General features: G+C 50.5%; 1 protein-coding gene across 13 annotated transcripts in view; it reads left to right on the forward strand.

Moving 5' to 3' along the window:
- MAP4 (microtubule associated protein 4) overlaps positions 1–14,044 on the forward strand; it is a 178,330-nt gene that overhangs the window by 155,992 nt on the left and 8,294 nt on the right. For 9 of the 13 annotated variants that reach the window (XM_080973943.1, XM_080973953.1, XM_080973949.1 and 6 more), the window contains 5 exons: positions 4,426–4,518; positions 7,594–7,674; positions 9,819–9,900; positions 10,981–11,093; positions 13,756–13,924. In XM_080973943.1, the coding sequence (XP_080830069.1) occupies positions 4,426–4,518; positions 7,594–7,674; positions 9,819–9,900; positions 10,981–11,093; positions 13,756–13,924 (538 nt within the window). The remainder of the gene's footprint in view (positions 1–4,425; positions 4,519–7,593; positions 7,675–9,818; positions 9,901–10,980; positions 11,094–13,755; positions 13,925–14,044) is intronic. The other 4 variants (XM_080973950.1, XM_080973954.1, XM_080973947.1 and 1 more) reach the window with 3 other exon arrangements.

Raw genomic sequence — 14,044 nt, forward strand, 5'->3', positions numbered from 1 at the left:
ATCAAATCCAAACTCTACATGTGTTTATTTTGACACACAAGACACACTGGTTTAGAAAACCACTGCTGGCAGACCAGCTGTAGCCAGATGCACCCCAAAGCACACTCGGGCAACCTTGCACTGCCAGGTGCTTTGGAGTTGCCAGCACCCACTAGCGTCAGGAGAAGGGCATAATAAACAGAGTCACCAGCTCTGGCTTGGCACCGCCAGGGCCTGCGCGTTCCTCTGTGCTTTTGTCCGCTCAGGTTGGGCTTTCCAACACAGCCCTTTTTGTCCGGCTTCTTAATGGCCTCTGGGACGTGTTTCAGCTTGTCCAGGACATGGACAATGCCCCCGACTGGCTGGCATCAAACCTGACCCCAATTAAGTCGGACTTGGGTGATTTGTCAGGACGTGGCGATGCCTCCCTCTGCTCCCCACGTCTGGCCTCTGCCAGCAGGAAGACTCTGTGCTCTCTGCTTCCGACAGAGCAGGGGCACTTGGTTTCAAAAGGGCAAGCAGCTGCCAGGCTCAGAGAAAGATTTTTCGAAAGCCAAGGGTGCCTTTTGCTCAAAAGGATGAAGGGGAGAGGGTGACTGTTTTGGCAGAAGCAGTCCAGGTGGGTTCCTCTCCAAAACCAGGACTGCACAGCTGCCACCTTTTACATCTTGTAAAAAGCATCTTAAAAAGCAGAGACATCACCTTGCCAACAAAGGTCTGTATAGTTCAAGCTATGGTTTTCCCAGTGGTGATGTATGGAAGTGAGAGCTGGACCATAAAGAAGGCTGATTGCCGAAGAATGGATGCTTTTGAATTATGGTGCTGGAGGAGACTCTTGAGAGTCCCATGGACTGCAAGAAGATCCAACCTCTCCATTCTGAAGGAAATCATGAAGATTCTCATGCGAGGCTAGACTTAGCAGCCCTATGGGGTTGTCCATCGGAGACGACTAAACGACTAAACAGCAACAACAACAAGGTGTCCTTTAATCTAACATCAATATTTGGGAAACCCTGGGTTAGATAGGTAGACAGACAGACAGACAGACACACACACACAGATAGAAGCTAATAGCGCATCTCCATTCAGCCCAGCCGTAGTTTCATGTTGGGGTGCATTGCATTCAACATTTTCTTAGCTGGAAAGCCTATGCAGGAGGTGGTATTCGTGCTTCATGTAGTTCATGTGTGCTGTTCTGCATGCACAGTTGCAATGTACCCATCATTCAATACCTTTAGTGGTTCCCCATAGAAAATGATTAGCTGGCTGTTAACCAGAGTGCTTCCCTTGGAAGTACAAAACACAAAGGTGAGTTGAGTTGCCTGCCCTTTTTAGAGGGCCAGAATGTTCAAAAATTCCTGAAATACAAGCCTTTGATATAGGTCACCTCTCTGCATATGACGCCCAGGGGGATAACAGTCTTTGTTGGCCGCAGTAAGAACAGCAGTTTTGTGGCACTTTAAAGACTAACAAATTTCATTGTGTCATAAGCTTTTTTGGTCAGCCCAAAGGCCTCTTTGTTGTTTCTCTTGAGGCACAAACAATAAAAGGACATGGAAAAGGAAGCCCAACAAAGCAGGTCTTTAATACAGACAGGCCTAGTCTTAACCTCTTAGACACATTTCAGCCAAAGACGGGAGGTTTTAACAGATGCTGCCGGCATACAGCTCACCAGGCCCGTTTGAAGGACCATGAGGGCACCCAGAAGGTTGGAAAAGTGAGGGGAGACGAAAGAAAGTACTACTTCACACAGCACATCTTTAAACTATGGAACTCACTGCCACAGGAAGTGGCAGCAGCTGCCCACTTAAATGGCTTTAAAAGAGGATTAGGCATGGAGGTAAGGCTGATCACAGACTACTAGCCTAGATCTGGGCATCATGGAATAGAATTGTAAGTAGAGTTGGAAGGGATCACCTGCAATGATAGATGGGGAGAGAGCTGTTGCACCCTGGTTCTTCTCAGGCTTCCCACTGGGACATCTGTTTGGCCACTGAGAACAGAGTGCTGGATGAGACGGGTCCCCTTTGACCTGATCCAGAACTACTCCTCCTATGTTCTTCACTAGGCATCTCATTTTTGCCAGAAAGCAAAGTAGAAGTCCAGGGAAATCACACAGTCCCCTCCTGCAATCAGTAAATACATAGACACTAGATCAGCCTTTCCTCAACCTGTGGGTCCCCAGTTGTTGAACTACAACTCCCATCACCACTAGCTAGCAAGACCAGAGCTCAGGGATGATGGGAGTTGTAGTCCAACACCATCTGGGGACCCACAGGTTGAGAACCGCTGCACTAGATGATACAAAGCCTTCTCCTCTTGGCGCCTCTGGGTGATGTGCCCTGGTCCTTGCAAGGTCCTCGATAATGCCAACTGAGATGAGGTGCTTTTCAGGGGGTTTTTTTGCATCCGTTTGCATTACGCAATCCAGAGGCAGGCAGAGGGAAGGCTGCTAGTCGCTGGGATCCTTGCACAGAATGATGGACACCTTGGCCTAAACCCATAAGGCACTTCATGGAATCATGGAATCGTAAAGTTGGAATCTCCAAAGACATCCAGCCCATTGGCATGCAGTGCGGAAGAATCACAGCTAAATCACTTCTACTGAAACACAACTGTATACTCAAGGCCATGTAGCACAGATCAGTGGCAGCCTTAACTATGTCAACGGCACCCTAAGTTCTGGGTTCTTCCTCTGCAAATTTAAACCACGTCAGTCTATCATGTTGAAAAGTGGACCATACCAGACTCAATGGAACCCACCCCAATACAGGGAGCATCCAGATACAGTGGTGCCTCCCAAGACGAAAATAATCCGTTCCGCGAGTCTCTTCGTCTAGCGGTTTTTTCGTCTTGTGAAGCAATCCTATTAGCGCTATTAGCGGTTTAGCGGCTATTAAAGGCTTAGCGGCTTAGTGGCTAAAAGGCTATTAGCGGCTTAGAAAAAGGGGGGAAAGCGAAAAAAATCGCAAGACTCGCAAGACGTTTTCGTCTTGCGAAGCAAGCCCATAGGGAAATTCGTCTTGCGAAGCACATTGAAAAACGGAAAACCCTTTCGTCTAGCGGGTTTTTCGTCTTGTGAGGCATTCATCTTGCGGGGCACCACTGTACAGTGGTGCCTCGCAAGACGAAATTAATTCATTCCGCGAGTTTTTTTGTCTAGCGAATTTTTCGTCTTGCGAAGCACGGTGTCGGAAAAGTTTTGGAAAAGCTTCAAAAATCACCAAAAACCTCAAAAAAGGCTACCACACCGCGTTCTATGAGTTGCTCCTCGAAGTCAAGTCGCAACTGTATTAACGGTGTTAAGAAAAAGGAAACAAACTTGCAAAAAACGCAAGACGTTTTCGTCTTGCGAAGCAAGCCCATAGGGAAATTCGTCTTGCGAAGCAGCTCAAAAACCGCAAAACCCTTTCCTCTAAGCGGGTTTTTCGTCTTGCGAGGCATTCGTCTTGCGGGGCACCACTGTAGGTGTGTTTTTTGTCCTTATGCACACAAGGCTTGCGGGACGCGGGTGGCGCTGTGGGTTAAACCACAGAACCTAGGACTTGCCGATCAGAAGGTCAGCAGTTCGAATCCCCGCGATGGGGTGAGCTCCTGTTGCTCGGTCCCTGCTCCTGCCAACCTAGCAGTTCGAAAGCACGTCAAAATGCAAGTAGATAAATAGGTACTGCTCCGGCGGGAAGGTAAACGGCGTTTCCGTGCGCTGCTCTGGTTCGCCAGAAGCAGCTTAGTCATGCTGGCCACATGACCCAGAAGCTGTACGCTGGCTCCCTTGGCCAATAAAGCGAGATGAGTGCCGCAACCCCAGAGTCGGCCACGACTGGACCTAATGGTCAGGGGTCCCTTTACCTTTTCCTACACAAGGCTTTCTCCCCCCTACATCCACACGGCATCCTTGCTATCAAAATGCCAGCCCTCCACTCCCTATGCCCCAGTTAACCTGGATTTATCCTTTCCAGGGGAAGTCCAACAAGTTTTGGAAAAAGCTATTTGCCAACAACACACTTGCAAGCTGGGCTCCGTCTTGCAAGCCAGTTACCGCACTAATGCTCTGCCTTCCACCGGAGCACGAATGTGGCTCGATTAGAGTCTTCCTCCTCCCACCGGGGGTTCATCCATAAAGGCCAGTCTTCCTGGCAGTCTCTTCCGCCCTCAGTGAACACCCCCTCTCTGCTGCAGATCATGCAGAGAGGGGTCTGCCGCTCTGCTCTTGCCGCTACTTACCACTGTCTGCTTCGCTTCCTTGTTGCCGTCTGCTTGCCTCCTCTTCCTCCCCCCCTTCCCCCCCCCCGTCTTAAGTTTGTTCACGCTTAATCCTCGGAGCTGGGTTCAGGTTCTAACACAAGTCCTCTGTCCGTCCACCCCTCTGCCGTGGCGTGTCCCGCTCCCTCGAGAGAGTTCTAACCAGCCCTCTTCCCTTGTGTCTCCATCTCTGTGACGTTCCAGGTCCAGATAGTCTCCAAGAAAGCCAACTACAGCCACGTCCAGTCCAAGTGTGGGTCCAAGGACAATATTAAGCATGTCCCTGGAGGTGGGAATGTAAGTATTGCAGGGTTCCAGACACCAGTCTCTCTACTAACTCCTTTTCTCTCGTGCTGCTTTTGACTGTCCTCTGTGTGTATGTGTGTGTGTTAGTGTGCGTGTGTAACCTCCCCTTCCACCAAGACCACAAAGGAGCAGGAACCCCCCATTGGAAGCATTCTACCAGAAGCTTCCCTTAGCCTCCAGATTTTAGGGCGGGGGAAGCAAGAGGGAAAGTTATGGGGCTATCGAAGGAGCAGGCAACCCAGTAAGAAGCAGGCATTCACTGGTGAGCAACGGCGCTTTGGGAGGGGAACTGTAATTTGAGGGACCCAGCCGGTCACATGACCTCACTTTCGCCCCTCCGGTCTTCCATTGGTACGGCCCAGACACAGATGAGATCCCCCCCTCCCTCAAGTAGGAATTGAGCCACACTAGGCCATCCTTCTGCTTTTCTTTGGACCACACCAGCAAGACCAAGAGGGGATTTCGTTGCCGGGGCAGCCCAAGACCTCCTTGTGCTCTGGGGAGGTCACTTTGGTGCTGTTAACAAGTGGTTTGACTTCACCTCTGGAGACACACTCCATTGTCTCTCGAGACAGACAGGTGCCAGCAACAAGAAGGTCATTCTGAGCTGAACAGTATATACAAATTGGAAGCCAGAATTTTATTCTGTGCCATGAAAAGCTGACGTTCTGCAACTTGTACAAATCATGCAGATTTTTACATTTTTCATATTTTGCATTCCTCCTCCTGTGTTTTTCTGCTTTGCTTGATTCTGGGTTTGCCTTATCCAGGAGAAAGTCAAGCTTCTCAGGGGACAGAAGAGTGCTGCGCCCAGTGTAGTATCCTGCAATTGGAACACATTTTTTGGGGGGGGGGACTGTGTGTATGGGGGGTGGTCTTGGAGACAGCACGTCTCTTGAGTGTGTGTGCATCCCATTCGTTTAGGTGATCTCCCATCACTCCTCTCAGCGCTTAGGAAGCCCTACTGCTCCTTGAAACTTTGCAAGTTGTCAGATCACTGCTTTCCACGTGTCGCTTGTTCTGCAGAAGGCAAATCTCCAGGGGTGCTCTTGGCAGTGCCCCACCCCAAGTGCCGTGACTTGTGACAAGATGTTTCATGCTGGCGCTTCAGGAAGGAGGACGGAGCCTTAATCTGTTAGGCGGTGCAATTAATCCACCAAAGCTTTAATCGCAGGCCTTGGGAACGTACCTGCATGCCTGACAAGATCCCTTTTGTGTGCTTCTTCCTTTTAACGCTTGAGAAAGGCCTTAGGCAGTGCAGACAGAGAGAGCTTTGTGTATCCCAGACCCCTCAGTGTCTTTGTAGGGAGGGAAGGGAAACAACGATACTACGCATAGCACTCTCCACGCACTCGTACGCCCGGTCGGCGCCCCCAGTGTTAACAAGCCGCTATGTGTGTTGAAACACCAGCTGGTTGTCAGAGACACAAATCTTTTCTCTGTCGGCTTCAGGCGGCCTGAGGAACACAGATTCTCTCTGAAATGATAACAGTGTGGTTTCCATGTAGCGGCAGTTCGAGGGGGGCTGTGACACTCCCCCTGAGACTGAAGTCTACCCTGTCCCTCGGCTTTCGCCCCCTCCAAAATAAGCACGCAAAATCGTATCTTAGGCACGGGGTGGCGAATGTGCAGGTTTCCTTCTGCCGACACTAAAGTATTGCCAGGGGACGTTGTTAGCTCAGCTTCGTCTGGTATGTCTTCTCTGGCCTTCTGTGGGTGATTTGGGTCTTTCGAGACATTCCTGCATTTGCTATGGAGTCGGCTGATCCTCCTTGGAGGGGTTAGGTTTCCTCTGAAAGCCAAAAATGTGTCAAATCGCACTCTTCCGTGGATAATTGCAATTTTATTTCATTTTTGTCTGGGGAAATGATTGTGTGGGGGTGGAATCAGTGCGTCGGGGGCAAGTAACATTTGCTTTTTCCATGCAAATCTTTTTCTGGCTGCGGCATCTGCCTTGCTCCCCTTCCCTAATCAGGTTTCACTGCATTCTTGGTGCTGTGAACCTCATGGTCCCATAGAACAGCCTCGCTCAACCTGGCTCCCTCCAGACAGTTGAACTACAACTCCCAAAACTCCAAAACAATTGGGGGGGGGGAGTCAGGTTGGAGAAGACTGGCGTAGGATGGTACCCTAGCCATAATCCCAGGGGGGCAGGCAGTTGCAACAGAAGCATTTAGAAATAAATTTTGAAAATTTTAAAAATTGTCCAGTAGCACCTTAGAGACCAACTAAGTTTGCTCTGGGTATAAGCTTTTGTGTGCATGCACACTTCTTCAGATACACTGAAACAGAAGTCACCGGACCCTTATATATTGTGGGATGGTGGGGTGGGGTTTTTCTCAGGAGGGTAATAGGAGATGGGTGATGGACTCAATGGGTATGGTAAACCTGTTTATTGTTAACGGCTGCAATTAGTCCTACAGGAAAAAGCAAGTACGCAGATGACCAAAAATAGCTTTAGCAGGTGTAATGAGACAAGAATCCAGTATCTCTATTCAGACCAGGTCTCTCCATAGTTTTCAGCTTAGTAATAAGTTGTAATCCAGCAACTTCTCTTTCAAGTCTATTTCTGTCTCTACCTGAATCTGGAAGCGTTTAGACTCTCTCTTTGCAGGTCTAGAAAATGACCTTCCTTGCATCTCCTTTTCCCATGTTGATTTTGCAGCTATTACCTCTCCCGTTACTGGGTTTTATCTGTAGCTTCTGTCCCTCTTCCCCCTGTGAATAAAAATCACTCCAGAACAAAAAAACCAGCTGCAGGGATCACACCCAACCTCCCAGACTTATTTGATAAAGCTGTCCCTTTTCAAATCCAACTTATTTCTGTGGCCTGTCCAGAACTTCTGAGAAGAAAGGACTGTGCCCTCTCTGGTCTCTCTCTCTCTCTGTCTCGTGGCACCTTTAATTCCTTCCTTCCTTCCTTCCTTCCTTCCTTCCTTCCTTCCTTCCTTCCTTCCCTCCTTCCCATGCTGTCGCCCACTTCCGTTCTCCATCGCCTCGATCCACAAAAATCGAAACTGTCCATCCTCTCGGTCCGGAGAGTAAAGTGCTCAATATTGTTTTCAGGTTCCAAATACCCAAAGGCCGTCTTCGGGCGTCCACTCCCAGTCGGCCACCGCCCCCAGGCCCAGCCAGGGCAGTACCCATGTGAGTAGAACCACCACAGCTGGCCAACTCGGCCTTGGACGGGACGGGCATTTCCACCTGTTGGGTTCGTGATACCTTCTGTGCCCTGAGACACAGAGACCAGCCACCAGCGCATCGTCCCCTGCCTCCACCCCACCAAAGCAGGACCCCGGAGTTATCCATAGTCGCTCCTGAGCCTCTCCACCCTGCAACAGGGACATGAATCCTGGCAGGGATGTAGCTCGTAGTTAAACTACGGAACTCGCTTCCACGGGAGGCGCTGTTAGAATATGAATAGCTTTGGGGTTTTACAGTTTCACAAAGCAACCGCCCCTCCAAAAAAAGCACCCTGCTGACTATATAAACCAGAAAACCCCCCCTTCATTTATCCTGCCCTGCAAAAAGCCGTGCCACAAAAAGAAAACATTGCCCTGAGCTCTGACTTTTCTGTTCATCCCAAGGCTTTTTTGTGCAGGCCGCAAATTTTCCTAGTCCTCATGGTTGCCGGGGGAGAGTTGCCGTATTTTTCGCTCCATAAGACGCACCTAGTTTTTAGAGGGGGAATGCAAGAAAAAAATGCTCTTTAAAGGGAGCGCTGAGCAGAGCCTGTGCGCATCCCAGGCTCTGCTCAACGCTCCCTTTCACGAGCCGCGTGGAGCGTGTGTGCGGCACTTGCGGGCTTTTCCCCAGGAGGGAGAAGGTCAGCCCATCACTGGCGGGTTGCCCTTCTCCCTCCTCGGGGAAAAGCCCCCAAGAGCCGCACACACACTCCGCGCGGCTCTTGGGGGCTTTTCCGGGAGGTGGGGGAAGGGACAGAGCGCAACCAAGCCAGAAGCTAGAACAGCGAGCCACTGTTGTGGCTTCTGGGATAGCTGTGCAGCCTCTTCAGCTATGAAGGCTCCCCGCTGCCCTGAAGAGGTTGCGCCCGCCTAAGCCAGAAGCTAGAACAGCGAGAGGGAGCGCTGCGCAGCCTGCATTCGCTCCATAAGACGCACACACATTTCCCCTTACTTTTTAGGAGGGGAAAAGTGTGTCTTATAGAGCGGAGAATACGGTATTTAATTACCAAGGAGCTCAAGGCGGCATACATGCTTCTGCCTATTGAATCCCCACGACAACGCTGCAAGGTAGATTAGGCTGAGAGGCGGTGATTGGCCACCCAGTCACCGAGGGAGTTTCATAGCCAAGTTGGAAGGTGGGATTAGAACCCTGGGTTCTCCCAGGTCCTAGTCCGAGAGTCTTAAGCATTAAACCACCATTGGCTCTCCACGCTTAAGGATGCCAGGAGCACCTAAGAAGGCAGGGAGGGAAAGGCCTTCCGTGCCCAGTACAATTCCCCCCACCCCGGCCTTATTGCCTCTGTACCAAGAGGCAACCTGAAACATTCTCCCTCCTTCCCCTCCGTCATTCCACCCTCCTTGGACATGGCCTCCTCCTCCCCTCTCCCCTCCCTTCCCAAGTGCTTTGAAAAGTTGGGATGAATTATGCAGATTTACTAGACTTTGCATAATGCATTCTGGACACACACACACATCTTTTGAACTCCTTGCCCAAGATTTCTTTCTAGCAAGGCAGGCCCTGGGCGCCGGCAGGGAGACACCGGACGGATAAAAATGGAAATAATGTTATAATTATTGTCAATGCTCCCTGCAGCCAACCCCCCCCCCCCCAAAAAAGAAACTGCATTGCAAGCCAGTATCTCAGTAAAGCTGAGGGAGCGCTCTGGAGGTTTTGGTGCACTCAGCACCATTATTAAGATGAATCAGCACCATTAATTAGTATTATTTGTCCAGCACTGACCGGTGCAATGTGTAACGCCTGATGCTGTTTTCTCTGCCCGCTCTCTGGCCTCTGGTTTGGCACAGTACGCTAACTTTTTTTAAAAAAACCTTCTTTTGGGATGGGGCTTTGAGAACACACACACCCCGCCCTTTTGCTGCATGATCACCTTCTGCCCCACCCCTCGCAAGTCCCCGGAACAGCAGCAGCAGCAGCAGCGGCGGCTCATGCCTTACACCCATAACCAACGGGCCAGTCCGGGCGGAGGGTGGAGAGGGTGCTGGAACAACGGAGCCATGGAGATCTCTTCTGCTGAGCTGACAGAGCAGGCCTGGTGTTCCTCGTTCCTGAGAACCTTCCTTCTTCCCTCCCCTCGTGTCCCGCAGGTGCAGATCCTAAACAAGAAGATCGACCTGTCTAAAGTGTCCTCAAAGTGCGGCTCAAAGGCAAACATCAAGCATAAGCCAGGTGAGAGGGGGAATGGCTGCGGGAGGATGGGGGGGAGGCAGGTGCCCTGGGCTCAGCTGAGCACCTCATCCTTCCTCTTCTCTCTTTCTGGAAGCACCTTCCTCCTGTGGTTTTAAAGGGGCTGTGGAGACCCAGAGGTTTTTCCTGGTTGCCAACCATTCCCTCATTCAAAATATGTGACATTAAAGGTAAAGGGACCCCTGACCATTAGGTCCAGTTGTGGCTGACTCTCGGTTTGCAGTGCTCATCTCGCTTTATTGGCCGAGGGAGCCGGCGTACAGCTTCCGGGTCATGTGGCCAGCATGAATAACTGTGGTACATTGTGTTTTTTTTAAGATAAATAATGACATTGCAGTATGCAAATATTTTTTGTAAATAAATCCAGAAAGAATAGAACTCTGCTGGCAGGAGTTGATGTACCGTATTTTTCGCTCTATAAGACGCACCAGACCCTAAGACGCACCTAGTTTTTGGAGGAGGAAAACAAGAAAAAAAATATTCTGAATCCCAGAAGCCAGAAGAGCAAGAGGGATCTGGCTTCTGGGATAGGTGCGCGAAGCCTCTTCAGGGCAGCGGGATGAAGGCTCCCCCAAGAGCTGCGCTCCCTTTAAAGAGCGTGTGTAGTGTGTGTGCAGCTCTTGGGGGCTTTTCCCCGAGGAGGAAGGGCAGCCCTTCTCCCTCCTCGGGGAAAAGCCCCCAAGAGCCACACACATGCTCCACACGGCTCTTTAAAGGGAGCGCTGAGCAGAGCCTCCCACCTGCATTCGCTCCATAAGACGTACACACGTTTCCCCTTACATTTAGGAGGGAGAAAGTGCGTCTTAACAGAGCGAAAAATACGGTAGTTTATGCTTCTGACTGCTGAAAACGAGGCACCTTTTCAGACGTGCAGAAGTGTGTGTGTGTGTTCTTGATGGATTTGAGGTTTTCTCCCCCTTAATTGGTTAAACATTACAGCCCTCGTGCATACTTCAACCCACATCGAGAGGAAGCAAGCTGTGGGGTGGGGTGTTTTTAACTGCCGGGCTCCTGGCAGCAGCGCCACCTCCCTCAAGTAACACTCTCCCTTCCTTGTTCCAGGCGGCGGAGACGTCAAGATTGAAAACCAGAAGCTGAACTTCAAGGAGAAAGCCCAGGCCAAAGTGGGCTCTCTGGACAACGTGGGGCACGTCCCGGCTGGGGGCACCGTGAAGGTATGCTTCAGGCAGCACCCAGGCATGGGTCCCTCCTTGCCCCCCGTGGTTCCCCCCCCTCCTGTGTTCGGCCACCCGTCCGTCCTGCCATCCTCACATTGCCAACCTCACATTCATTTCCATGGTGCCACCCGATGGAGGGTGCTGAACGGAGCCCCCAGGACATTCCACCCACCCACCTACCCCTTTTAGGGCTTCATAAGTATCAGAGGCTATTCGTTTGTTTCATAAAATTCGCTTGTTAAGAACAACAACCTCTCAAAAAAAGAAGAATTCACACGGCAATCGTTTTAAGAAACGTTTAGCAGCGGTTCTCAACCTGAGGGTCCCCAGATGTTGTTAGACTACAACTCCCATCATCCCTGAGCTCTGGCTTTGCTAGCTAGGTGTGATGGGAGTTGTAGTTCAACAACATCTGGGGACCCACAGGTTGAGAAAGGCTGGTTTACAGTAACTAACAACGTATTAAAACTCGCATCAACTTTCTAAGCATCTGGACAGGCTTGCCTTTAAAAAAAGGGTTTTTATCAGGTGCTGAAAAGCATTCAGTGAAAGCAGTATAGGTGCTGCCACACTGAAAGATTAAGTTCTTAGAAATGCATTATGGGTATTACGTGGCACCTGGGCGTGGAGAGGGGACCCACCCTCTTCTTCCCTGGAGCATGTGTGTACATTGTGTGCATAAACAGAATCAAAGCTCCTCTGCCTTCTCCCTCGGCTAGCACATGTGTGCATAAATACGAGAATTTGAAAACAGGGCCCAGAATTATACCTTGTAAAGCCCCGCCCAGCTCCCTCCCATCAGGGGAGAGTCCTTCAGCCTTGGGCCCCCAGATGTCGAACTACGTTGGCTCCATTACCTGCAGCCAGCTTGGCTAGGGGTGATAAGTTTTCCAGAGTGGCTGGGGAAACCCAGCCAGATGGGTGGGGTATAAATAATAAATTAGTAGTAGTAGGAGGAGTACACGGAGCCATCCAACCGTCATGGGGACTCCAGATCTATGTAGGGTTTACTCCTTAGCCTTTTCTTTTCCTGAAGATATCCCATAAGGCAGTGGAAGTTTAGGATCAGAGTTTTCCTTCTCCTAAATGGGCTCCCTTCCCTAGTGGATTAGCCTCATCTGCCCCTCACTTCCCCCTGCTGCACGTGCAGAAACTGCCTTCTTGACCGTTGACTGTCCGATCAGTCCGCCGGAGCCTACCTTCACATGCAGGGGCAGTCCAAAAAAGTAAGGATTAGATGTTAGGATATAGTTCCCTTCCACCTTAAAAGGGAACAGGCATGACTGTTGTGTGTCACATGCCTGTTTACTTCCAGCACTTGCTGGGAACTTCCGTTTTGTATATTGCTTTTGAACTGCTGTTTTGCTGGAGACAAAGGGAAGCAGACATGTTTTCCTTTGTTCCTGAACTATGCTGTAGATAATGCTTACACATGGCTCTGTCCGCCTCTTCCGTTGTGAGAAGATTTATTCACTCTGCTGATAGAGCGTGCACAGTCCTCTGAAGGTTTCGGAGGCTCGTGTCGCTGATGGATGCTGTTCCAAGAGAGACCGGTGATCGCCCGGCTGCTGACCGGTGACAGGAGCCAGCTGGGGGCCTGCCTGATGCCCCCGTCTCTCTGGCAGTATCCCAACATTAGGATCCTGAAATCACGTAAAGATTTCAGTGAGCGTCTTGTGTGTTGATCAAAGAAAGGAGGAGGTGATGGCTGCAATGGGAAGGAGGCCAGCAAGTCGAGGAGGGTGCCGTGATTCAGGGCTGTTGAGGCTAGGTTGCCTTTGTTCCCTTCTTTGTGAGGCTCATACAGGTTTACCTGTGTAGGGGATACAGGCCACCTCCTAAGAGAAGCCCCTCCCACCTGTGTAGTGATCAGATGGGATTACTATGAGGAATTATAAAATATGCATCAAGCCATTGTGTCCACGATGAAAGCATTGCGTTGACTGGGTTCGATTCATTGACAATAATTTCTGATCAAATCCCACAAACCTCTGCATTTCTGGCCATTTTTTCTACTGTTCATTTTCTACGCCTGACAGGCACGTATAAGCATTCTGAAACCCAGGCCAGTTGCTTCATCAGGCATCCTCAGTACATAAAGATACTTGGCAGTTTCTTTGATGTAGCTGTTGTTAGTTTTGTTAATCTTAGGGCCAGGAAGAGAGTTCAGGAAGAGAGTTCACAAGGCGATGGTAAATACTATTTACTGCTGTTTATGGCCTCCAGGTTTCCTAAAAGCATTGCTTCCTATTTTATTTACTCTGGACTACTATGCATGCTCAAGTAGGAAATAGTTTCTTTGTAGTTAAAAGAATTTCTTCTGATCTAACTTTGTCCCCACGTGGGCTTTTTTGAAATGCTCAGAGGAAATCTGATTGGTTCTTACAAACACTGTGTAAAAAGTTCTTTTGTGAATAAAACGACCTGGGCCGAGGGGCGGAGACAGATTATTATACGCACTCCTCCCAGAGTCTTGCTGGCCAAGCCTCTGTGTGAATTTTATTAATTAGAGTCCAATCCTTCCTTTGCTTTGGGAACGCCACACACCTGTCCGTCTCTCTGCTAGCGCGTGCCTCCTCCACCTTCATCTCGCCGCATCCCATTCCCATCCTTGTATTGACGCCTCATTGTCCTCCCCCACCCCATTGTTTCATTGTAGACCGAGGGGGGCGAGGAGGCAGCCCCGCAGAACGGAGCTGTGACCGCCCCCCCGCCAGGTGGCAGCCCCCCCACGCAGGAGAATGGCGTAGGGCTGCCCACGCCCGCCCAGGGTGGCGGCGGCGACCAAAGGGAAATTCAGTGCTTCGACACTCACATACAAGAAACAAGTAAGTGCCAGGCCTTCCTCTGTGCCTCCCCAAAGGTGCTTTGCGATGATGGGGGGGCGGGCGGGAGGTGAGGGGTGATGAGAGCGGGAGGCGGACGTTGGGGGTGGGACACCAGGCAGC

This window comes from Podarcis pityusensis (assembly GCF_964106645.2).
Source record: "Podarcis pityusensis genome assembly, chromosome: 12".
NCBI lineage: Eukaryota > Metazoa > Chordata > Lepidosauria > Squamata > Lacertidae > Podarcis > Podarcis pityusensis.